General features: G+C 41.0%; 1 protein-coding gene across 3 annotated transcripts in view; it reads right to left on the reverse strand.

Moving 5' to 3' along the window:
* Window positions 1-27,883, reverse strand: part of pdgfc (platelet derived growth factor c) — a 403,296-nt gene that overhangs the window by 177,482 nt on the left and 197,931 nt on the right. For all 3 annotated transcript variants that reach the window (XM_048605484.1, XM_048605496.1, XM_048605489.1), the window contains one exon: window positions 13,896-14,076. In XM_048605484.1, the coding sequence (XP_048461441.1) occupies window positions 13,896-14,076 (181 nt within the window). The remainder of the gene's footprint in view (window positions 1-13,895; window positions 14,077-27,883) is intronic.

The raw sequence follows: 27,883 nt of genomic DNA on the forward strand, positions 1-27,883 counted from the left end.
GTGTTTATGAGATGTTACTAAAGTGGAACAGTTAATTAGTAGTTACTATATCTATTATTTTGTTGAGCATTTCAATAGAATTACAGCGAAGCCAATTCTTTTCTTTTTATTTTGTCTGCAGTTTTAGTGTAAAAATAAAGTGTGCTTTTCTCAATGTCGTGTAGTTTTACCAATTGAATCGTATCTGGAACGCAACACCTTTAAAAAAGGAAAGGGTTAGGGTCTAGAATATCTTCTTAATATATTCTGAGAGGGTTTGGTCTGGTCCATAACAATTGTTACAACTATGAGGTTTATAATATTGCCATTTCTGCAGCAGAGACGGCAGTTGCACATTGGGATTTTGCAGAATCCCTGACATAAGGGAGAAATTTCCTGGAAAATGGTAGATGCCTTCGGTCAATTCACCAATGACTGCAGTCTTCAAAAATTCAGAGAATTAGGAGGGTTCTGATGTAGCTTGTTTATTAGTTAACCAGGAAAGGTTAGACTCTTAAAAGCTTGGTCTAATTCTTGAGTAATTATTAAACTGACTCTGCCAATTAACAACATACCCACCAATCTACACCCTCTCCAGTCCTCTAACATTACCGGGACCTTGACCTGATTCCCACTGCCACTAACACTATCCCAACAACACTGGACTGACACCACTGCCCTCTCCCTCCAAGGACCGGACATCACCCTACAGCTGTTGGATCTAACAAACCCCTCTCCATCCAGGACCCGACATGCACACCTTTATCCTGGACCCAACACACTCTTCCCTTCAGGACATAACACCGTCCCACCAGTAGACATGACACACCTGCACCCCTCCCTGGACACAAAGAACTCCAGTCTCTGAACCCAACAATCTGCTGCTATCAAACACCATATCCATCCCCGCCCTGTCACCAGATTTGATGCCTCCCCGCCGCCACCACCACCACCCCCCACAGCTGGGATTTGACACAACACTGTACCACCAACATCCCCCCCACCCATTCGATTGTAAACACTCCATCACTTGACTAGTGTCCTACTCATTTGGCACCTTACCCAGCATCCCAACCTCACATTTACCTTACATAATAACCCTTTGACAGGTGCTGTCAGGTAGCTGTATGTGATGCTGAAAATTTAAATCTCAGATTATGACAACGACTCCTGTGATACAGGGGACAAATTTGGCTTCTCCCAACTATCCTACAGGACATGAATCTGTCAAATTTAAAGTATGCTCCACATTTCTGAAGAAGCTTTGATCTCCTGTCAGAAAGGAGGTGCTCCTTCAGTGATTGCCACTCTATGGAAAATCTGGTCCATTATTTTTGAGGATTAAATTCTTTGGCTTGTACAAGTGCTGTTTTTTAAGGAAAAGGGGTCATGTGACCCTGCTGGAGTCTCCCTTACAGTAAGCCTATGTGATTTTAATTTTAAAGGTCAAAGAGTCTCATTGTTTCATTAAAAGGAATATGTTAACTATGTACACTCAGAGAAAATGAAAGCAGCTTGAAACGAGTACAGCCTGAATCTCCCTAAGTACTGTAGATATTAAATTACTAAAAGATGTTCCAAAATCTATCCCTCTACTCCAATGATGCATACAATTTAGGATAAAAGATAACTAATCAAAATATCCTTCCCAAAATCTACCTGTTTCTATCTCCTTACCAAAATTCACAAACCTGACTGCCCCGGCTAACCCATTGTCTCTACCTGCTCCTGCCCCACTGAACTTATCTCCATTTACCTTGATTCTGTTTCTTCCCCCCAGTCCAGGAACTCCCCACCTATGTTCAGGAAAACACCCATGCCCTTCACCTCCTCCAAGACTTCCAATTCCCTGGCCCCCGAAACCTCATCTTCACCATGAACACCAATCCCTGTACACTTGTATCCCCCACATAGGTGGCCCAAAAGTCCTCTGCTGCCTCCTCTTCCTCTGCCTTTCGTAGGGACCACTCTCTCCGCAACTCCCTCATCCGCTCCACACTCCCCACTAACCCCACCACACCCAGCACCTTTCTCTGCAACCACAGGAAGTGCTACACCTGCCCCTGCATCTTCCCCCTCACCTCCATCCACAGCACAAAGCAAACTTTCCCTGTCCAACAGGGGTTCACCTGTACATCCTCCAACCTGGTCTATTGTATTCGTTGCTCCCGATGTGGCCTCCTCGAGATCGGTGAGACCAAGTGCAGACTTGGGGACCATTTCGTGGAGCATCTGCACTCTGTACGCGTTAATTGACAATACCTTCCAGTCAAGCAACACCTCATATTCTGCCTTGGGAGCCTATAGCCCAATGGTCTTAACATAGAATTCACCAGTTTTAAAATCTCCCCATCCCCGGTCTCATCCCACATCCAAACCTCCCTCTCATCCCCACCTCCTTGACCTGACACAACCTGTCCATCTTTTTCCCCACTTATCCACCCCACCCTTCCCACTGACCCATCCCTAACCACCCCCCCACCTGCATCGACCTATCACCATCCCACCTAGCTTCCCCCAGCCCCATCCCACCTCCCTCTATTTATTTCCCAGCTCTCTTCCCCCTCCCCAGTGCTGAAGAAGGGTCCCAACCGAAAACGTCAACTTTCCTACTCCTCTGATGCTGCCTGACCTGCTTTGTTCCTCCAGCTCCACACTGTTTTAACTGTAATCAAAATTTCTATTTGGCTGCAAGACTAACGCATTTCCCATTGCAATGGGCTGAAGGATAGAGGAAGTCATTTTGAGATCAAGCTTTGGGTTTCCTTTAACAACCAAGAATACCAAAGGCAGACAAGAGTTGCTGTGTTGCCCAGTGTGTTCTGCAGCCATCTCAAAAGTAGGCAAGAGCAAAAGATCTAAATTGATCTAAGCTTGCAGCTTAGGCAGAGGAAATACTGTCTCTATCATTCACTGCACAGAATGCGATAGAAGCTCACAATCAGACTGAAGACTAAATTCATGAGGAATCAAAGGAGGCTGGAAGATTTACCTAGGAGAACTAGGGGAAGAAATCTACACTGTATTCTTCACATTGATAGATAGTTCTAAGTTCAGAGGTTATACAACTAGGGAGGTAAAAAGGAATCAACTCACTGGAAAATAGAAAGCTATTTGTAATAGAAACTGTCATTCTGTAGAGACTGACATGTATTAAAACCAATAAGGAAACATTTATTTGTATATTTTCAACTACAATTTGCTGGTGAAAATAAAATATTTAGTCAATTTTGTTTTAGTTATTTGATAGTGTAAAAATTTTGTAAAATGTAATCTTGTTTTATTTGTTTCAACTGTTAACCTGAAGTTTGATGATCTAAATATGAATCTCAATGGAGGCAACAACCTGTAAACTGCAGTTAGCTAAACAAAGGTGCCTTTTAACAGAAATCTTCATTAAGACAAAAAACATGGACAAAGTATTAAATGAATATCTGTTAACTGTCCTCAAAAGAAATGGATGATGTTGTAAAATCATAGAATTCCAACAGTGCAGAAAGAGGCTGTTCAGCCCATTGGATCTTCACCAATGCTCCAGCAGAGCATCCCACCCAGACAGTGGAGAAGGATATACCAGGAACTAAGGCCAATCAGTCTAAGACCAAAACGATACGGATGTTCCTGCAAACTCTTAAAAAATTAACTTTCAATTGGAAATGAAAGGCAAGCCAGCACAGATTTGTTAAAACCGTACCTGACTAATGTGATCAATTTCTTCACGGGACAACAGAGAATATTGATGAAACTGATGTATTACATGTAACATATATACTTTCTGACATTATTAGACAAAATACAACACATAAAGCTGATTAAGAAATAAAAACAGACATTTGAAAGATATTCAGCAGGTCAGGAAGAACCTGTAGAGAGATACTGCCAAACTTGCTGAACATTTTCAGCATTTTCTTCTTTTATTTCAGATAATATTTGCAGTATTTTGCTTTTGTGTTAAAACTTATTAAGAAAACAGAACACTATGGAATTAAAAGGGAAAGTCGTGGTATGGATATAGAATTAATTCATTGGAAAAATGCAAAATATGTTCACCAATGGATAAGTTTCCAGTCCATTGCTCTTTGCAAGTTTTAGAAATTATTGAGACTTGGGCATAGGGAGCAGAAATACAAAATTTGCATATGATACCAAAAAAATGCAGTCAGAGAAAAAGATGACTGTAGACTTCAGGACATTGTAAACAGGAAAGTGAAAGCAGAGGGTTTTCAATATGGAGAAATGCAAATTGATACACTTTGGGAGGACTAATGTGCAAAGAGAGTATGCTATAAATGGTACAATGTTTTAAAGAGTGAAGATTAGCAGGGAGACTGATGACCATTTACATAAATCCTTGGGGTTGCAAGGTAAATTGGTAGGTTTGTTAAAAGAAGATTTGCATTTCCAAATTGAAACAAAAAGCTGCATTTTGTCCTCAAGGGGTGAAGTGGTATGTAAGAAATTTCCTATTTGTGTCTACCCATCTCAGGGTGGGTGGGTGGGTGGGTGGGTGGGTGGGTGGGTTCGGGGTACAGATGTCTACAAAGTCAGGATTTTAATTCTAGTGTGGATGCGAATAGGAATTAGGCCAAAAACCTTCAGAAAATGTTTGCAGAAGTGAGTTATTTAAAAGTCCCAGCTATAATAAAAACAAAGAAAACAAAAAATAACCAATTAGTCCTTACCCCTCATCAACTCTCCCACACTCGCGCCATCCCAACTTGTGCCCCTACAGAGTCCCGTTCATGGCACCTCATACCCTCAATGCTAACTTATGTCCCTCTCGCCATATCTCATGGCCCCCAACAAACCTCCATGTCACTCTGTACTATTACCACTCCACTTACCCACATGACCTCACATATATTTCGTGGCAAGCTATACTGCTCTGCACAGCCCACATGACACCAACCTATGCCCCATAAACCACCTCATCATGCCAACATATGAAGCTTGCATACCCATTCAACTAGCATTCACTGTTATTGAGATCATCACTATTTTCCCTGAATTTTGTCTTTTTCGGTTTCGAACTGGAAGCTGAAGTTGAGAATCAAACTTTGAGCAGCAGCTTGTTTAAAAAGAAGGAGACAACAAACACATTGCTGTTTGTTTATGGAAACTGGCCAGGAAGGTTAATTATTGTCTTAAGAATACAACAGACGTTTTGGTATCGAGCTCAGGAGTGGCAACTCGTTGAACGATGAATTGGTCAATCACAGATGGATTGGTGCTAGCCAGCCAATCACAGAGAATGTTTGTAACAGAGAGAGAAAAAAATACAGTGAATCAGTTCTGACTGGGGTTTTGAAGTTCTGAACTTTTTATCTGAAAAAGCTGCTGAATGGTTCTGCTGCATCTTGCTCTCTCTCTGTCTCTCTCTCTGGATTTCACTGCAGTTGTCGATTTGTTGGTTGCTCTGATAAGAAAATACCCATGTGTAAGAAGTGGGTGAACAATCCTGGAAGGCTACCAGACTGGTTTGCACGAATCGGTAACTTTGGAATTTGTGTAAGTCCTGCAGTTTACTTGCTTATGAACAACCCTATTAACAAAGGATTTCTAAATGCCTGGTTTCTATCATTGAACAATTGAACTGGCGACTGCAGTTCATTTTTTCTTTTCTTTTAATTTATCCCTTAGCTATGTCTTTCTGCCTATCAGTGTGAGTTGGGTTTCTGCTTCAAGGAGATTGTGATTAGATCACAAATATTAACTACATTGCCTTGTTATCAATGTTCGACTAAAGTCACATTATTAGATTGCTAATTTCTGTTTAAGTAATAAACTTGATGTCTCACATCTAGTATTCTGGTTAAGAACAATTGGACAATTTTGAGGATTACAGAATATTTTACTTTCACTGTGCTGTGAATCCAATATTAGTCAGCCTGATTTGGTCTGACCAACTATTCCTGTGTCATAACAATCTGTACAGAATTAATGACCCTATAAGAACAATGTTATATATGATAAACCTTTAAAAAAGTCATTAATTTATAATTTGTTAAAACCAACTTTTTTATAGTACTCACTATAAGAGTCAATCAACAGGAACTAAAAAGTATCAAATGCAAAAACTGCAAGATCTTTATACTTTTATGTCTTATGTAAATAAACATTGAGAATTGCAACGTAGATTTAACTGAAAAAGCTATGAACCAAGCTTTGTTTTCCTTTGGGTGCATGTTTGAACGGACTAATGGACATTTGGCCATCAGCTGAGCTTCATTGTGCACACTTGGCTAAGGTTGGGAGCTGACCAGATCAGGAATGCAGGATGCAGGTTCACAAACTGGACTAATCCAATGCTTATCTTACCTTGTCGAAAATAGTGGGCTTTGGAAATCCCAGAATTGCATTGTAGCTGCCATGTTAAAGGTCAGCAAAGTATTCCCAACTCAGTGAAAATCCAACCCATAGAATATAAAAGCAAGGACGTAATTTTAAAAATTTATAAATCACTGGTTAGGGCTCAGTTGCCATATTGTGGGTCATAATGGCATCAAGGAAGCCTAGCAAAACTGGTTGCAGTTGGAATTGGGAAGACCGTCTGCTGGTTGGAGTCATACCCAACACAAAAGAAGATGGCTATGTTTGTGGCAGGTCTATCAGCTCATTCCCAGGACACTGTTGCAAGAATTCCTCAGGGCAATGTACTCAATTCAACTAACAGTGACTGCTTCATCAATTATTTTATCTCCATTACAAGGTCAGAAGTGGGATCCTCGCTGATGGTTAATCAACATACAGCACCATTCACAATTCCTCAGATACTGAAGGATCCCGCATCCATATGGAACAAGACCTGAACAACATCTAGACTTGGGCTGACATGAGGCAAGTAACATTCACACCACGCAAGTGCAAAGAAATGACTATCTCCAGCAAGAGAAAACCTAAACATTTCCCCTTGAAGTTCATGGAATTATCATCACTGAATCTCTCACTAATAACATTCTAGCGATTACCACCATCGAGGAACTGAATTGGAACCAGACCAGCCATATAATATCATGGCTATGAGAGCAGTTCAATTACCCAATACTCTGTTTCCTCTCACTCAGCCAATTACATATCCATGTTGTTCCTTTCATTCCATGAAGTCTAAACTGGTTAGCACAGCACTTTATCAAATGTATGTACACCGTGTCAAAAGCATTTACCTCAACAACCCTTTCATTGAATCCCTACAGTGTGGAAACAGGCCCTTTGGATCAACAAGGCCACACTGACCCTCAGAGCATCCCACCCAGACCCATCTCCCTATGACCCACCTAATCTACACATTCCTGATCACTACGGACAATTTACCATGGCCAATCCACCTGACCTGCACATCTTTGGACTGTGGAAGAAAACCGGAGCACCTGGAGGAAACCTATGCAGACATGGGGAGAACTTGCAAACTCCACATAGACAGTCGCCCAAGGATGGAATCAAACTCAGGTCCTTGGCGCTGTGAGGCAGCAGTGCTAACCGCTGAGCCACCATGCCTCCCCAAACAATTAGCCTGGGATACTGGAATACTAGTCCAGAGACATCACCATTATGACACCTCTTCTTTCTGAAATCTTATCAAAACGCTCAGACAAGTTAATTGAGCATGATTTTCCCTTAATAAATTCATGCTGGTTTTCCTTATTTAACCTGCATTGACCGAATTAACTGAATTCTATCCCAAATTATTGTTCAGGATGCTTCTCACCATTATGGCTAAACTGGCTTATCTTTACATACTGTTTTGAACTAGTGTGCAACACTTGCAATTGTCAGCCTCCTAATGCCACATCTGAGCTTACACAAGATTAAAAAAATTATGGCAAATGATTCTACGTTGACCCTCAATTCCTTCAGTACACTTGGATGCATCTTGTTGGGTTTTGTTGTGTTACAATATCCATAAAAATTTTAAACTCTTCAACATCTGAAATACCTCCTCTTTTACAATAATCTGCACAATATTTTGTTCCCGAGTAAAGACAGAACATCTTCATTTGCTAATTTAGCCACAATCCCACATGCATGTTAGAAACCTCCTTTATGGTCCCCAATCAGCCCTACTCCTGCTTTCACCACACTTTGACTATTAAAATGCTTTGATCTCATTTTATGTTAGCTGCCAACCTCTTCTTTATATTGTCTGTTTCTTTTAATTTTTCAATTCCTTTCAGAACCTCCTATTATCAGCACAATTTTGTATTATCCACCCGATGTCTATCATAAGCAAAGTTTCTTCTTCATACTAATCTCCATCTCCTTTGTCATCCATGGAGCTCTGGATTGTTTCTCCTACCTTTACATAAAACATACGAAATGGGAGCATTAGTCGGCTTTTCAGTCACTTAAGCCTTCTCTGCCACTCAATGAGTTGATCTTCTACTTCAACACAGAACTCACAGTAAATGGGGTGGTGGAGGCATCCACCCCAAAATCGACAAATTACCCTTGAAAGTGAGTATAGGGCAATTAATTAGAGAAAAGTTGTTTCCATAAATGGAATGAAAGAAAATAGTGATGGGCCATTGCTACAATTGCAGGCTGGTTTTCTACTGTGTATGCCATTAAGAATTCATTGTAAACCTATCAGCAGCAAATGTAGGACAAAGTCAGCTTTGATTAGAGGAGGGAGTACGTGGCAGCTCACAGTGAGATTCAAGAAAGTGGATGCAGGAATGGGAAGCAAGGCTGCTTGACATCATCTAGGACAAGTAGCCTACTTGATTGGCACTACATCCACAAGCATCCATTCCATTCACCACCAAAGCTCATTACCTACAAGATGCACTGTAGAAAGTCACCAAAGATTCTCAACCAACACATTCGAAACACACAACCATTTCCATCTCGAAGGACAGCGACAAAGATACATGGGAACATCACCACCTGCAAGTTGCCTTCCAAGACACCGACCAGCCTGATTTGAAAACATATTGCTATTCCTTCACCATTGCTGGGTCGAGATCCTGGAATTCCCTCCCTAATGGCACTGTGGGTCAATCCACAGCAGGTAGACTGCAGTGGTTCAAGAAGGCAGCTCATTACCATCTTCTCAGTGATAATTATGGCTGGAGAATAAATGCTGGCCAGCCAGTGATAACTACATCACACAAATTTAAAAAAAGGTATTACTCCAACCAGCAGAAAGTTTGCCCTCTGATTCCCAGTAGTTCCAGTTTTGGTCTCCTTAATACCACCCTCAGTCAAAAACAGCCTTGATGTTAAGTGCTGTCACCTCACCTCTGAAATTAAGCTCTTCAACAAAGTTTGAAATGAGGTCAGGAGCTGAATGGCCCTGGTGGAACCCAAATTGGGCATCAATGAATTGATTACGGCTAAGCAGGTGCTGCTTGATAGCACTGTTGATGATACTTTATATCACTTCACTGATAATCAAAAAGTAGACATATGGGATGGTAACTGGTTAGGTTGGATTTATCCTGCTTTGTGTGCCAAGACATCTCTGGGCAATTTTCCACATTATCAGGTAGATGCCCGTGTTGTAGCTATATTGGAACAATTTGGATAGGAGCATAGCAAGTTCTGGAGCATAAGTCTTTGGTACTATTGCTGGAATGTTATCTGGGCCTAAAGCTTTTTCTTTATAGTATCTTGTGCCTCCAACCATTTCTTCATAACACATCAATTGGTTGAAGAATGGCATCTGTGATGCTGGAGACCACTGGAGGAGGCCGAGATGGATTATCCATTCAGCACTTCTGGCTGAAGATTGGCGTAAATGCTTCAGCCTTATTTTTGACACTGAAGACCTGGGCTCTTCCATCATTGAAGGTGGTGATATTTGAAGAGTCTTTTCCTCCAGTGAGTTGTTTAATTGTCCACCAACATTCACAATGAGATACGGCAAGTCTGCACATCTTAGATTTGATTGTTCATTGGAGATCACTTTGCTCTGTCTATCACTTTCCGTTTTTGCTTTTTGGCGTGCAAGTTTTCTTATTTGATAGCTTCACTTGGTTGACACTTTAATTTTAGGTATGCCCAGTGCTGCTCCTGGCATGGCTTCCTCTACTCACTATTGAACAAACTATGGCTTGATGCTAATGGTTGAGTGGGGATATGTGGGACCATGAGATTGCAGATTGTATTGGAGTAAAACTCTGCTGCTGTTGATGGCCCGCCATGCCTCATAGATGCCCAGTCTTGAGTTGCTAGATTTGTTCGAAGTCTGTCCCATTTAGCACTGCGATGGTGCTACACAACATGATGGAAGGTATTTTCAGTGTGAAGGCAGGACTTCATCTCCACAAGGACTATCTAATGGTCACTTTTACTGATTCTGTCATGGACAGATGCATCTGCAGCTGGCAGATTGGTGAGTATGAGGTCAAATATGTTTTTCCCTCACCAACTACTGCAGACCCAGTCTAGCAGCTGTGTCTTTCAGGATCTGACCAGCTTGATCAGTTGTGCTGCTGCCAAACTACTCTTGGTGGTGAACATTGAAATCCCCCATTCAGAATACACTGTGCAGTCTTGCCAACCTCAGTGCTTCCTGAAGGAGTTATGATTTGGAGGAGTACTGATTCATCAGCTGAGGTAGGACAGTACGTCTAATCAGCAGGATATTTCCTTGCCCATGTTTAACCTGATGCCATGAGACTTCATGGGATCCAGAGTCAATGTTGAAGACTCCCAGGACAAGTCTCTCCTGATTGTTTACGACTGTGCTGTCACATCTGCTGGGTCTGTCCTGCCAGTGGGACAGGATATATCCAGGGACGGTGATGGTGGTGTCTGGAACATTGTAAGGTATGGCTCCATGAATATGATTATGCCAGACAGCTGCTTAAATAGTCTGTGAGGTAGCTCTCCTAATTTTGGCACTCACACTCTGCTAGTGCGCCTAAAAAGACTGTTTTTGCCATTGCAATTTCCAGTGCTTAGATCGATGCCTAAGATGGCCCATCCAGTTTCATTTCTTTATTGTGACTTTATAACTACTTAATACAACTGAGTGGCTTGCTCAACCATTTCAGACAGCAGTTCAGAATCAACCTCATTGCTGTGGATCTGGAATCATATATCAACCAGACCAAGCGAAGATGCCAGATCTCTTTCCCTGAAGGACATTAGTGAACCAGATGGGCTTTTCTGTCAATTGGCCGTGGTTTCATGGTTATCATTAGATTATTAATTCCAGATATGATATTGAATTCAAATTTCACCATCTGCCATGGTGGGATTTGAACCTGATTCTTGAGAGAATTAGCCAAACTTCTGGATAACTAGTCTCACGATAATACCACTAGGTCATTGCCTCCCCATTATCATGGTTGCTGGCACACTTGCTATATCTCCATGCCAATAACAACCACCAATCAATACCCTCTTCTGATGCTATATAAAATGGTCTCTTTTTCAAATCTTTTCCTTGAGTCCTTTTTTCTTTCTATTCATTTGTGGGATGTGGGCATCGTTGGCTGGCCAGCATTTCTTGCCCATCCCTAGTTGTCCTTGAGAAGGACAAGAAAGAGCTGGCTGATCCAGTTAGTAAACCAGTGCTAGCAGGTTGTTAGTTTTGGCAAGGGTTGTTTCAATATGACAGCACCCAGAGCTATGCATCTGTAATCCCCCAGGCTTCAATACCAAATCCCCCACACCCTCTCCCACAACTCTCAAACAACACCTCTCCGTCCTGATGATGCTTTTTCATAGAGTCCCGACAGTGCAGAAAGAGGCCATTCAGCCCATCACATCTGCACTGACCCTCCAAAGACCATACCACCTGGACTCAGCCCCCCAAACCCTATCTCCGTAACCCTGCATTTAACATGGCTAACCCACACAACCTGCACATCCTGGACACTGCAAGTAAGCCTGAGCACCCAGAGGAAACTCATGCAGACATGGGAAGAACGTGCAAACTCCACATAGACGCCCAAGGCTGAAATTGAACCCAGGTCCCTGGTATTGTAAGACAGCACCCTATCTGGGAGTCCAGTAAGAGTGGGGGAGTATTTTATTACAACAGCAGCCACAGTCTCTGCATTGGCACTGCCAAGTTCTGGAGCTGACGGCTTTTTGATTGGTGAGACTTCCTCCTTTGGGGTTGTAATCCAACAGAAAGCCACCAACAGCTAATGGGCTGTCTGATTTCCAGAAGATCTGGCAACAATTTTTTTTTTTCCCTGGAAACCCTCCCACTAGTCCTAAATCAGGAAAACCCAGCATTCATTCAAGATTGTTTGATTCACAGCTGATGCAGCTTTCAGGGCAAGCTATAATTCACTGAGAGGCACAGAAGAGAAAACATCCAGCTCTAGAGTTCTCTTCACTCACACAGCCTGCAGTCTTTATTAAATACAAAGTCAGTAACCACAGAATCAACATTGAAGATGAAAACAGAGAGAGCGCACCTCAGCACCACTCTGCTCTGACACTGAATGAAAGTATCCTCTATTTCCTTGAATATGGGCCTAAATCCTAGACCAAGTTGTTCAACAGACATGGAGGAGATATGCCAGGTACTTCAAAACAGTAAGACAATGAAAAATATTGAATTAATTGCTCCACAATTTTCTGATGCAGTGACTGTATGAAATGAGAAGTGAACAGAGGTCTGGGAGCAGGTTTCCTTCCCACATTCTTGGGCAGGGTATGATGGCTAATCAAAGGGCTGAAAAGATAATGCACTGAAGTTAGCAGTCATCAGTAAGGAAAGGAATCATTTAAGAAAATGCCTGGGGTTGTGGTAGGAATCAGATACTCACTGAACAGATTATCTCACCATTATTGCTAAGTACTAGCAATAGTTTTCTTCCATTTGTGTAAGCGAAGAACATGCTGGCCTTCCTTCCTACACATATAATAGTATTGCCACACCTTACTGGCATCGCTGATATACCTCCTGCCTAGCTAAAGTACAACATGTTACAAATCCACTAAAGACATAGTATTCAATGGCACAAATCAAATTCTAGAAATAAGATATTTATTTCATACAAAAGAATATGTTCCAATGGTGATATTTTGGTTGTTTTGATACTGGATAATTAATAACCTATTTATTGCAGAAATCATATGTTTTACAGAATTCAGTTAAGGAAAAAATAGTTGCAGTAATTAAAGGTAAAGACCAAATGGTTTTGTTTTCATTCAAGCATAACTTAAAAACTTGCGGTAAATGTTTCTTTTTTATTTGTGTGTTTTTGTTTTCCTTGTCTGGCTACATTATCTTCCATTGCATTTACTGTTAAAAGTCACTGCAAAATTTTATGTATTTTTATGTGCTAATTACTGTAGCTTAGCGTGCAACTAGTAAGCATCAAATTTTAGTATTGGACATCTATTGTTCCAGTTGAAACCAATCTACTGGAATGTATCCAATCTTCAGGACATCTAGGGGGAGAGGTATCTTGCAAGTGATGGCACATCAAGCATATCACTGGGCATTTAGTGGGGAAGTAGATAAATTTTCAAACAGAATGAGAGCTATTCTGGGCAATGGTACAGGGATATTGTGAAATACATTCAAAACATGCAGCAATTTCTTCATGGGCCTACGTATCCATTCTTTAATTTCATATCAAATCCCTAAATAAGAAAATCTAACTGTACAGTCCTTAAAATGCCAATGGCTGTACATCTGCCAAGATGCTGCATGGTCCTTAAATCTAGACATAAGATTTGCATATTTTGTGTTGAGGATATATACATGTGTGAATCTTGCACATCTCTAACAACTTACCTTTTGAAATTTGCACCATGAGGCAATTTTTTTGTTGCCAAGCCCTAGTAGATGATTTACTTACAAAGCTAAAATTTATATGTTTAGTGTCAACACACTGAAATGTTTCAAGAAGGTATTCTAACATAATTTACAGTGATTTATGTTCCTGTAATTTCCATATGAACACATATATTCCTTAAATAAGATAATTTTCTTTTTGACTTACAGATTCCAAAAGAGAGTAGTAAATGCAGAAGCCTGGTTTTGATGGCAGGTACTCATCAGATCGGAACCGTATTCGGACTTGATTTGCCTTCGATATTTGTATGCCTGGGACTACACTGGTGCCACACCACCGTCCAATAAGTGTGCCATCACTTGGATCTTCAACTTCTACAAAGTCAAACCTAAAGAAGAAAATTAACATTCAACAAATGTGCCTGAAATACAAATGAACTGTTTTCAGATCCAGTGAAAGAACAAAGAAAATATCTGGTCATTTTCAATTTATTGCTATTCTGAAGCTTGGAGATCAATGATGACAACTCCATCATACAAATATGCAACTGTATTGTTAGGCTGAAAGTACCTAACAGATTCTTTAAAGTCTGATCAAAATTAATACAAGATACATGAACTTTAATATGAAGCAATATACATATATATTGTATCACACACAAACAAGTAAGTCTCACCACTGTCTTTTATCTATCGGGGACTTTGGTGATGGTAACACTCAGAGCTCTACCTTAGATTCCGTGGCATTGGTCTCATAAATTCCAGCTTGATGGTATATCATCCAATGAGTGGGACAAAGTCCCTGATATTAATACTATACTGGTTACATACTGTATCACCATTTTGTAGTGCTTCCAGTACTTTTCCAGACATTTCATGGTACAGAAAACAAGTTGAAAAGATCGTATTGTTAACTATGTAAAAGAATGGTTTCCACAGACAGTCATGTTTCTGCAGTTATCTCCTAACCAAAACAGGCATGGTTTTCTTTAAACACCACGCCTATTTTCATGTATTTTTCCACTTTGCTTCAATTGCTCATTGCCATGAGCAATTAATCTTTAACAATTAACCCATAATGGATTGATTTGAAGGTATTTATAGTTAAACACAGTAACATGCTCAAATCAAATTCAACTTCACTATTTTAATGGCAGCATTAGCCAACTTAACTGTGCCAAGTTGCTGAGTACGACATAGACAAAAGAACGAGGCACAATAGTTCCCCAGTATATTCTACAAGGCAATGCCCTAAATGATCAGAGTTGATTTGCTAACCAATCAGTTTTTCTCATGGAGTATAAATTGTTATTCCCTGTGAAATTTACCATTCTTGTCCTGCTGAGTGCAAGACAAAAAGCAAGGAGAAATGCACTTCCAAGTAACTACTAAAATAATATCATACTGTTTAAGCAAGGGAAACCTGATATAAATACATCACCAAGAAGGGTTTCCACAATAGAATATCAAAGCCAGTTTTTTAAAATGTCCAAAATGCTGAATTCAGGAATTAAATATTACTACATTTATGCGTTAAAAAGAAAGTTTCATGGTTTAAATCATCCATAAGACTATAACAAAAATGCACAAATTTAAAGCATGTATTATCAAAATCAGCAGTAACAGCACTCATAATTTCAAAGTATAAGATAAATAATCTATATTTTAAATAATTGAAGTTAACAACTGGTTTATCAGAGTTGTAACAACTGCCTGTGTCTTGAATGAATTGCTTGCTGAATCAATTGCCAGCATTCGGTCAGACAAAAATAAGGAAGTGATGAGTATGGCTGAAGAACAAAATGCATGCGGTCAGGCATTTAAGTGGAATGCATCTGACAAGCCTCTCAATTTTCCAGATTATTGGGAGTCATTGTACTAATTACATTTTGCTACCCTTTCATTTCCATTCAGTTTGGGACACAAACCAGTTGTGTGCAGAAAGTGGGCAGCCCAATAATATCATGAACATGAGGCCTAACAATTTTAGAGAATAAAACAAAGAACTGCAGATGCCGGAGAGCTGAAAAAAACATAAACAGAAATTGCTGGTGAAACTCAGCAGGTTTGGCATCTGTGGAGAGAAGCCAGAGTTTATATTCTCTCCACAGATGTTGCCAGACCATACTTAGTTCTCATTTTCCTTTTGATGACAGGCTGCCTCTCTGATGGCACTGGGAACGCAGACAGCTCAGTTACAGACATTACAATTTCCATCATTGCTTCCACAGGCCTATTCAAAGTGGAATGCAAGATTCAAACTGAAGTTGCATTCCCTACTTTGATTCATGATTAAACAACACTGGAAATGATTGTGGAATGGACATGAGTCAGAGGATTACTTCTCTATTCCACACCCAGGTTTTCTGACGCCTTCCTAGTGTTCCCGCTGAAGGAAATAAGGGCAGGGAAAAAGATTCTGTTCTCCAGCCATCTTGCTACATGCTCAGAACAAAACTTTTGCAGGTCATATAGAAGAGGTGGAAGATCATCTACCACAGTTCTCATTTCAAAACCTCACAAGATTAGTATAGAGGGGTACATTACGTGAGGTGATGGTTTAGTGGTATTATTGCTAGACTGTTAATCCAGAGATGTAGGTAATGTTCTGGGGACCTGGGTTCGAAAACTGCCATGAATCTGATTTGAATTAGATAAAAATCTGGAATTAATGACCATGAAACTGATGCTGAAAATCACATCTGATTCGCTGATATGGGAGGAAACTACCGTCCTTGCCTAGTGTGGCCTACATGAGACTCAAGACCCACAGCAAAGTGGTTGACTCTTAACTGACCTCTAGGCAAGAAATGTTGGCCTAGCCTGTCATACCAACATCTCACGAATGAATAAATAAACAAACTCTCGTAACATTCATCTCACAGACATTGTCAACATTCTCAACTAATCTCATCCTTCATCACATCCTTTGACATACATTTATTGATAACATTGATAGTTGAGTAAGTAAGCAAGATCTTGTTAAATGGAGTATAATGTGGGAAAATGTGAGGTTGGTCATTTTAGAAGAAAGAACAAAGGAACAGTATTATTTAAATAGAGAAAAACTGCAGCATAACTTGGGTATTTATGTATGAAACACAGAAAGCTAGCATTATAGATACAGCAGGTAATCAGGAAGGCTAATGAAATGTTGGCATAGAAGTTTAAGAATATTATTAGCATTAGACAAAATGGTGTTTTGGGGGGAGGTTTTTTGAAGAGGTGACGAAGATGATTGATGAGGGAAAAGCAGTTGATGCTGTCTACATGGACTTCAGTAAAGCCTTTGACAAGGTCTCTCATGGCAGACTGGCACAAAAGGTGAAGTCATATGGAATCAGGGGTGAGCTGGCAAGATGGATACAGAACTGACTTAGTCATCAGAGACAGAGAGTAGCGGTAAAAGGATAATTTTCAAAATGGAGGGTTATGACTAGTGGTGTTCCATAGAGATCAGTGCTGGGACCTCTGCTGTTCATAGTCTACATAAACGATTAGCAAGAAAATATAGCTGGTCTAATTAGTAAGTTTGCAGACAATACAAAGATTGGTGGTGTTGCAGGTAGTGAGGAAGATTGTCAGAGGATACAACAGGACATAGATCAGTTGGAGGCCTGGGAAGGAAATGGCAGATGGAGTTTAAGCTGGACAAATGTGAGGTGATGCGTTTTGGAAGATCAAGCACAGATGGAAATTATACAGTGAATGGCAGAATCACTGAAGGTGGCAGTGCAGGTAAATAAGGTTGTATAAAAAAAGGACTATGGTATGCTTGCCTTCATTTGAAGGGGCACTGAATATGAGGATAGGCAAGTTATGCTGCAGCTTTATCGAATTTTAGTTAGACCATACTTGGAATACTGTATACAGTTCTGGTCAGCATACTACCAGAAGGACGTGGAAGCTTTAGAGAGGGTACAGAAAAGGTTTACCCAGATGTTGCCTGGTATGGGGGATTTTAGCTATGAAGAAAGGTTGGATTGACTGGGTTTGTTTTCACTGGAATGCAGGAGATTGAGAGGCGACCTGATCAAAGTTTATAAGATTGCGAATGGCATGGATAGAGTGAAAAGTATGAGGCTTTTTCCCAGGGTGGAGGGGCCAACTACTAGGAGCCACAGGTTCAAGATGCGGGTGTGAGGGGAATTTAAAAGAGATGTGTGAGGCATGTTTTTCACACAAAGGGTGGTGAGTGCCTGGAACATGCTGCCAGAGGTGATGGTGGAAGCAGACAATAGCAGCATTCAAGGATCACCTGGATGAATACATGAATAGGAAGAAAATAGAGGGATACGGATCCTGTAAGTGAAGACAGATTTAGTGTGGAAGGGCAAAATGTGTCAGCGCAGGCTGGAGGGCCGAATGGCCCTTTCTTGTGCTGTATTGTTCTTTGTAGGAGGGAAGTCTTATTGCAACTGTACGAAGTGCTGGTGAGACCACATCTGGAGTACTGTAAGAAATTTTAGTCCCTTTATTTAAGTAAAGATATTGTTTCATTGAAGGAAGTTCAGAGAAGATTTATTAGGATGATCCCTGATATGGAGGGATTGTCTGATGAGTGAAGGCTAAACAGGTTGGGACTCTACTCATTGGAGTTTGGAAGAATGAGAGGTAATCTCATTGAAACATAAAAAGCTTGACAGGGTAAATACTGAGAAAATGTTTCTTCTCATGGGAGAGTCTAGGACCAGAGAACACAGTCTCAGAATAAAGGAGCATCAATTTAAGACTGAGATGAGGAGGAATTTCTTCTCTCAGAAGGCTGAGGGTCTTTCGAACTCCTTGGGACAGAGAACTGTGGGGGCAGAGTGCTAGTGTATATTTAAGGCTGAGATAGATGATAGATTCTTGATCAGTTTGGGAATCAAGGGTGATACATTCCTCCAAGAGTAGAGTGTCTATGGACCTCGCAGAACAATTGGGCTTCTCATTCACAGTAAGTTCACAGGCTGCCTTGTTTTACAATTACTGATCTTCCCCTCTGCAGATGCAGTCTTTAGCAGGGCCCAAGAGGGCTCCAAAACATTAGGGGCATTCATCATGGCAGTCAGAATAGGGACATAAGCAGCTGACTTGATTGAAGCCACACAGTATCCAACATGAAGGCACAGTCTCAAAGGGAGTGAAACTGAGTAAGTACACAATGAAGCAAGCAAAGATATCTGAGAAAATGCAATTTTTACAATATGCTTGGTTGTACTACTCTGCTTTAAAAAAAATGTCAGAATCTACCAAGGGAAGGAAAACATTACCTTTATCTCTTACCACAAGGGGGCAAGACCATGTGACACTACTCATTTCCTATGATGCATAGTCTTATTAGCATATTACATAGACTTAACACCTTATTATACAATTTTGATATATACTTTCTAGTTACTTAGATCAGAGTAATTTGTTTTAACCACTTCCCCATCTTGTCCATTTCTGAGCCACCTTCTAACTTTCCTGATAATAATAACTGAGGATGTTAACTGACAGAGATAAAGGCGGGGTGTGTGGGGAGAAACGGGCTAGTTTAGGGTTGACTGGTTGAACAACAGCTTTTTATGCCAGGCATCAGGGAAATGGGTGGAAGAGTGTTGTTACATTTCCTGGTGTCTTAATTGCAATGGTGCAAGCCAAGTGAATATTGTATTCATAGAATCATAGAGTTATACAATTGTTATACAGTTACAGTATGGAAGCAGGCCATTTGGCCCATCGAGTCCACACTGAGCTTGCGAAGAACGTCCCACCCAGACACATTCACGCACCCACCTCCACCATATTCCTGTAACCCTGCATTTCCCCTGGCTAATCCACCTAGCCTGCACATCTCTGGACACTATGGGGCAATTTAGCATGGCTAGTCCACCTAATCTGTACATGTTTGGACTGTGGTAGGAAACCCATGCAGACACGGGGAGAATGTGTAAAATCCACACAGACAGTTGCCCGAGGGTGGAATCAAATCCACGTCTCTAGTGCTGTGAGGCAGCAGTGCTAGCCACTGTGCTGCCCTAAGGGGTCATCCTCTTCATAAGGGTATTCTGGTCATGTGAGCAAAAGGTGAGCAGCTGTGGGTGCATTTTCTTCATCATTTACCCTTCTTCTTTCTCCATCCCCTCTGTCAAGTCAGGAAGATTCGAACACTTCACCTTGTTCCTTCTGAACAATCAAAACTCACTGTAAAGCAATGTTGTGCACAGAACAGTATGACACAACCATTTTGACGACCTGCTGGTCTATGTACCAAGAAATCTGATCCTATGCCTGCAGACTCTGCTTTAACCTGCAAGCTGTACCTCCTGCAAGCTGCTCCTATCTAGAATTGCCCACTCTATTTTGTACAGCTACTAGTCTGTGACCATATTGGTCCTCAACTGACATTCAAACGTAAAAAGTTACCTCTAAGTTGTACAAAGTGGCCTTTCAACAAAATCAGTCTGAACAAACCCATTTGCACTGACAGGTTAGAAAGCAGCTGTAAATGCTGAATATCTATTGGCATTTTAACATGAGGTTGATTTTGGGTCCCTCAATTCCTGCTGTGTTTTAAAATTATTTTTTACTGGTCATTTCCAAAATGGGAAGGAAATAATGAGCATAATATCAAACTGAAAACAGTATTTTAAAATTGCTCTAATTTACCAATTTGAATGTGCTAAGTGACAAGTTCTCTCTTCTAAGGGGTAAAATGTGGGCAGCCCAATATACTGTTTTTAAATGTGGAAGTCACCAGCTTGGAGCCATCTTTCCAACTTGCTGGTTTTAAGCTTCTTACCAGCGTTCAGACAGCACACTCTTCCATCTTAAAATTCAACCCCATATAGCACAATATCTCCAAGTGCTTCACAGTCAAGTAATTATTTTTGAATTAGTACTAAATTATTAAATTGGTTAGGTACATAATATTGAGTCAAGCTATATTTGATTTCCCACAGGCACCACACTAATTTTGAGCTGTATGCCTGTTATAATAATTTGTTCATGCAGCTAGTGCTACCCATGCTGTTCATTGTCTGCAGGAGTCAGGAGGAGGCCCAAAGCCAAATCCTTCTAGCATTACTCAAAACTAGTTTGCACTGCTTAAAACTACAATACATCCTTTAATGGAAAGGTGCACTGTGGCTGAAGCAAGTAGGAGTTCATCAGGAAATGTGCTGGGAATAAGTGGGGAATAGCACACCACGGGAAAGGTAAACTTAAAGGGTTTTCATGCTGCATTGAAGGTGTTGAAGTTGGTGGATTGATGTCTTGTGTCTATAGAGGGACACAAGGCCTTCCAATATAGAAAAGGCAGTGAAAGCAAATAGTCGTGGAGGTTATTGGTGGCATTGAGCAGCTGGATGCAGTGCCATAAGTAGTATAATTATCTCCTATAAGTTATCAAAATTAGTGAATACATCTTCAAATGTCATATCTCACAAACTGCATCACTAGCTTCAACTGCCGCTCAATTTCAGCACACTGACATCCATAGTTTCATTTTACCTTCGCACATTTAACACTGCTGTATTCTGTCAGATTATTTAACACTGTCAGATATTAAACCAAGGCAAATCTCCTAAACGCATGGCGTTATACTCATTGACATCTCCCTTTACCTTTGACCAATTCAGATAAATGTGATGTGCTGCATTTTGGCAGGACTTATACACTTAATGGTAAGGTCCTGGGGAATGTTGCTGAACAAAGAAACCATGGAGTGCAGGTTCATAGCTCCCTGAAAGTGGAGTCGCAGGTAGATGGGACAGTGAAGAAGGCGTTTGGTATGCTTGCATTTACTGGTCAGTGCATTGAGAAAAAGTTGGGAGGTCATGTTGCGGCTGTACAGGACATTGGTTAGGCCACTTTTGGAAATACTGCATGTAATTCTGGTCTCCCTCCTATAGGAAGGATGTTGTGAAACTTGAAAGGGTTCAGAAAAGCTTTCCAACAATGTTGCCAGGGTTGGAGGGTTTGAGCTATAGGGAGAGACTGAACAGACTGGGGCTATTTTCCCTGGAGCATCGGAGGCTGAAGGGTGACCTTATGCAGGTTTATAAAATCATGAATGGCCATGGATAGGATAAATAGACAAGGTCTTTTCCTGGGGCAGGGGAGTCCAAAATTAGACGGCATAGGTTTAAGGTGAAAGGGGAATGGTTTAAAAGGGATCTAAGGGACAATTTTTTCACGCAAAGGATGGTGCGTGTATGGAATGAAAGTGGTGGAGCTGGTACGATTACAACATTTAAAAGCATATGGATGGGTAAGTGAATAGGAAGGATTTAGAGGGATAAGGGCCAAATGCTGTCAAATGGGACTAGATTTATTTAGAATATTGGATGGCGTGGACAAGTTGGACCATGCTGTATACCTCTATGACTCTATGACATGGGGCATGAAAAGGACAGCAGGGGCTAACCAGAAGGCAACTAACCCCAAAGAAGAGAGACACTGCTAGATATTATTGAAACAGCCATTGCTGAAGCTGTGGGCAGTGACATGTTATAACTCAAATAGTCAGGCAGTGAAAAACAGAGGAGTTGAGTTCTTATACACAAAGCTTTGACTTACACAGATACAAACAAAATATTATGCAACTTTAAACAATAAACATATTTCTGCCTGCTCTTTTGTAAAAAATTATTTATCCACAGGATAGGCCAGCATTTATTGCTCATCCTTCATTGCCAGAGGTGGTTAAACATCAACCACATTGCCGTGGGTCTGGAGTCACATGTAGGCCAGACCAGGTAAGGATGGCAGATTTCCTTCCTTAAAGGGTTGTTACGACAATCAACAGTGGTTATGTGATCATCCTTAGACTCTTAATTCCATATTTGTATTGAATTCAAATTCCACCAACTGTCATGGCGAATAATGCCTGAATCTCTAGAATTTATAGTGTAGCAATAATTCCATTAGACCAAAAACTCCCTCTCTTATATCAGCACAAGTAATTGCCCAGTTAATATTCATCATCTAAATACAACTGACTCCCAAGTGATACACATTTCCTGCAAAGGGTTCTTGTAGCGTAGTGGTAGTGTCCATACTCTAGACTAGGAGGCCTGGGTTCAAATTCCACCTGTTCCAGAGATGTGTAATAACATCTATGATCAGGTTGATTTTAAAAAAATCTATTTTCTGGGAGCACTGGAACTACTGAAGGTCCTCATAAATAATTCTACTTCTTACGTCACATCTCTGCCCACAAACTGCAGACAGTGTAAACATGGGTTGCATTTAATGGGGGTACAAGGCTCCTTGCACCTTCTTGCTAAAGAGTCAAGGTGGAAGCCCATACTTGGATCTGGGCAGCTGTCTCGCTGCCATCTAACAGTTGACTGGTCATTAATTGCCTTGATGTGGATCTTCCTCCCCTCAGCAACAGGAAATCCCATCTCAAATTGTTGACAACCAATCAGAAGATGCCAAGTCTTAGACCCAAAAGCCACTGGGAAAAGTGGAACTGCAGCACCATCTGCTTTAAAATGTTTTAAACTGGAGCCATGACTGCAAGTTGGTCTAGAGGTCTTGCACAGCCAGATGACAGGTCCAATAAGGAGCAGAGGTGGGCAAGGAAGTGCCATCTGCAATGAGATTTTCTAGTTCCAGAGCTGATCATGCTGTAAGGCTATCTACAGTCTCTTTGACTGAAGGTCAGTAGTCTTCCACAAGCTATAGCATAACCACTGGATTAACACTACACAGCAACACTAGGATAGTCAAAGACACATGGAAAACAGGCACAAAGAAATGCACAAAAATGATCATTTTGCATTGTATACAAATGGCTAGATTTCATTAATAAATTGTTACATTTTAATTTATAAATGTAGAAAGTTTATTTTCTTGTGACTTTTTTTTGTACTGCAGCCAAATGAATGCCATGACACTCAGTGATAGAAAAATAGTAAGTTGTGCTGCTGTTGGTGAATAGGAAGTTGATATTGCTGTATCCGATAAGACTATAAGATATAAGAGCAGAAAAGGCCATTTGGCCCGTTGAGTCTGCACTACCATTTAATTGTGACTGACATGTTACTCAACACCATCCTCCTGCCTTTTCCCTGTAACCTTGATCCCCTTACCAATTAAGAACCTATCTCTGTTTTAAATACACTCTACTACTTGGCCCTCTGTGGCAATGAGTTCCACACATTAAGCACCCTTTGGCTGAAGAATTTCCTCCTTATCTCAGTTCTAAAGGGTCGTTCCTTCACTCCGAGGTTGTGCCCTTGCATTCTAGTCTCTGCTACTAATGGAAACATCTTCTCCATATCCACTCTATCCAGGCCTCACAGTGTTCTGTAAGTTTCAATTAGGTTCCACCCTCATCCTTCCAAACTCCGAGCACAGACCTACAGTCCTCATCCACTCTTCACACAACAAGCTCTTCAACCCCGGAATAATTCTTGTAAACTTCCTCTGGACACCCATCAATTTCAGCACATCCTTCCTTTGATATGAGTCCCAAAACTGCTCAGAATATTCCAAGTGCGATCTGACTAGAGCCATGTACAGCCTCAGGAGTACATCTCTGCTCTTGTGTTCTAACCCTCTTGAAAAGAACACTAACATTGCATTTGTCTTCCTAACTGCCAAATGAGCCTGCATGTTAACCTTAAGAGAACTCTAAACTAGGACCCCTGAGTCTCTTTGTGCTTCAGATATCCCAAGCCTTTCCCCATTTAGAAAATTTTGCCATTGCTTCTCCTCTGTCTGCCCTGCTGGGTTCCCCTTCCAATCCTCTTTGAGCAGCTCCTCCCTCATGTCTTTGTAGTTACCATTACTAATTATAATACCCCTACTAGGCTCTACCTCAAGATGTTTCTAAAAATCATCTTGTAGACATTATATTAATGCCTTTTCTTGAAATCTACTGCCAACCTGATTTTCCCAGTCCACCTGCAAATTGAAGTCCCGCATGATTATTGTAATAATGCCTTTTTTTAAATGCCTTTTCTATCTCCAGATTTATTTTCTTCCTGACTACTGCTAGGAAGCATATACACAACTCCCATCAGTCTCTTTGCTCCTTTGCAGTTCTTCAGCTCTGTCAGTGCAGATTGTAAGCTTTTTGGCTCACTATTTCAGTTCTTGCTGTTGATTTAATTTGATTTCTTACTATCAAGGCAACCCCACCCTCCTTCTGCCTGTCCTATCAATAGGACATGTATCCTCAGATATTATCCACAGCGCTAGTCATGCATATCACCAGGACTCTGGTCCCAGCTTGACTCAGGTGAAGTCCATCCCATCAGAACAGCTCCCTCCTTTTCCAGTACTGTCGTACTTAAATCAATTAATCACAGACAGACTAGGCAGAAATGGGCTGTCTAAGTTACCTTGTCCATTCTGCTTCCTCTGCATTCTCCTGCTTGATGTACAGGAAACTACCACAAATCTTCACATTTAGTCCAGACAGTGAAAGTATTGTTTTAGCTCTGCTCTGTCACGTTTTGTGTGAAGCACAAAGTAATTCGCAAATGAAAAGGTTAACTGACATCACAACATATGTTCCACACATCAGGATATAAAGAACTGTTCCTGAGAGCAGGTAACCAGCGCATGTTTCCCCCCCAACCATTTCATTTGAGTTATGCTAATGCTAAGTGCTCTGGTTGAAGAGTAAGTTCTCATTACTGTTAAGCCTAAGCTGAGGTCTCAAAAGGGACTGTCGTATAACTCAGATGTAATAAAATTAGTTATTATGTACAATGCAATAAATCTGCAGTACTCAAGAAGGCCAAGCCTCCTTCTCCCATTGGTATCAGTAAATTAGCCAAATACTAATAAGGATTGGTGGTAATGAATCTATACAAGGAATATCAAGTGGTTCTGGTGGACACAACCACACAGTCTAGATTTCTACAATTTAACATTCATTTAAAATTTACTCACTTAAAAGATGTTAAGTTTTATTCCAGCTTAAGCAGCATAAAAGTATACACTAACGTGTTGTTCTGGGTGTACAGGCATTTTAACGGGAGTTTGGTGAATACAGGAGTACAAGTAGGGTTGGGGGGGGTTAGGGTGGAAAGGGAGTGGCAGAGAAGACATATCTTCCTTTTTCTATCTATTACAGCATCTAGTAATTGTTTTATTTTGGCCAAGAGGAACAATCCAAGAGGATTTATGAGTTATTTTAACTGTAATCAATATTTGATACAGTTACAGTGTGGCAGGTCAGCCCAGGCAAGTGGTATGTACATCTTTCCCTCCATCATAAGGTCAGTGATGTTCACTGATGATGGCACAACAAAACCATTTGTAACTCCACAGATACTAATCAATCCACTTCTGAATGCAGCAAGAACCGGGCAATATCTAGGTTTGTGCTGACCAATGGCAAGCAACATTCATGCCACAGAAATGCCCAACATTTACTGTCTCCAATAGAAGAGAATCTAACCATCATCCCTTGACATTCCAAGGTAGTACTATTGCTAAATCTCCTGCTATCAACATCCTGGGGATTTACCACTGACCAGAAATTGACCTGTACGAGCCATACAAAGGCTGCGGTACAAGAGCAGGGTGAAGGACTCCTGCAGTGAGTGACACACCTCCTGACACCCCTGCTCACCATCCAGAGGTACAATTCAGATGTGTGATGGAATAGTCTCCATTTGCCTGAATGCGTGCAGCTCCAAGAACATTCAAGAAGACTAAAATCATTAGGACAATGAGGCCTGCTTGATTAGTACCAAATCCACAAGCATCCACTTCCTCTACCACTGACGTTCAGTAGCACCAGCAGTGTGTGCTATCTACATTATGCACTGCAGACATTCACCGAAGCTCCTTAGACACGGTCTTCCAAACCCACAACTATGACTGTCAAGAAGGATGGCACTGTGGCTCAATGGTTAACACTGCTGCCTCACAGCGCCAGGGACCCGGGTTCGATTCTATCAACACTGTCTGTGTGGAGTTTGCACATTCTCCCCGTGTCTACCTGGGTTTCCTCCGGGTGCTCTGGTTTCCTCCCACAGTCCAAAGATATGCAGGCTAGGTGGATTGGCCATGCTAAATTGTCCATAGTGTTCAGGGATGTTTAGGTTAGTGGGTTAGACATGGGAAAGTAGGGGAATGGGTCTGGGTGGGATGCTTTTCAGAGGGGCGATGTGAACTTGTTGGGCCGAATGGCCTGTTTCCACACTGCAGGGATTCTATGATTCTATGACAGACAACTGGGGAGATAGATATTGTTCCCTGTAGCTATAAGCATGGGCTGCAAAGGGTCTGATGCCTGCTCAATGTCAGGGTTAAGGACATTTCCTTGAGCTGGAAAGGAACAATGGAGTGACATCGTCTATACCAGCAAAAATGACATTGATACAGCTAGAAAAAAAGTTGCTGCTACAAGAATTTGAACAGTCAGAAGCTAAAATATAAAGCAGAATCTCCAAAGAAATGATGTCAGGATTACTATCTGTGCCTGGCCAAACTGGCCTAAGTAAATAAATGAATGGTATAAAGACTAGTTTCAGTGGAATGGGTTTCAGTTTAAAGGTACTGGGGTAGAATGGAGCTATTTCAAAAGAATGGGCTGTGCTGGGACTAGTGTCCTAGTGAGTTAAATTACCAACTAGGCCTGCAAAGAAGACTATAAAATAGATAGAGGTGGGAAGCTTTCAGGCAAAGGAATACATATTTTACAAAACAAAAGATATGGCGGCATTCCAGGATAGTTATTTAGGTAGTGAGTGGAACAAGAAGGGACACAAATAAATACAATGACTATCACTAGAGAAAAGAAACACTTGGGAAACTAATGGGCTACATTATATCCAATAATAAGTCCCCTGGCCCTGACGGTTTGCAACCTAGGATATTAAAGGAAGTAGCTGGATAAACAGTGGATTTTAATGCAAGAAATTTCAACTTTAATAGAGGAAAAGCAGGCAGGATAGATGAAGGAAATGGGAAATTAACCAATCCTCAGGAGGAGGCAAGTCATTCATTTAAACATTTACAATATGTGCATAAGAGTTTTTAAGCATTATCTTTAAGAGTGGTCAGCATTGTTTCCTAGGCCTCAGGAAAATAAACAACTGAAAGTAGATGAGGACTGCTCAAAGGAATGGATAACTTTCCCAAGTGTCCTTGTTAATCTCCATGCTGATTGAATCCACTACTCCCCACTTCCCCCAATCACCATATGATCCAATACCCTGTTAATGTTCTCCCTGAACTGCTATTACACTATGACTC

The sequence above is a fragment of the Rhincodon typus genome, chromosome 1 (genome assembly GCF_021869965.1).
Source record: "Rhincodon typus isolate 14 chromosome 1, sRhiTyp1.1, whole genome shotgun sequence".
NCBI lineage: Eukaryota > Metazoa > Chordata > Chondrichthyes > Orectolobiformes > Rhincodontidae > Rhincodon > Rhincodon typus.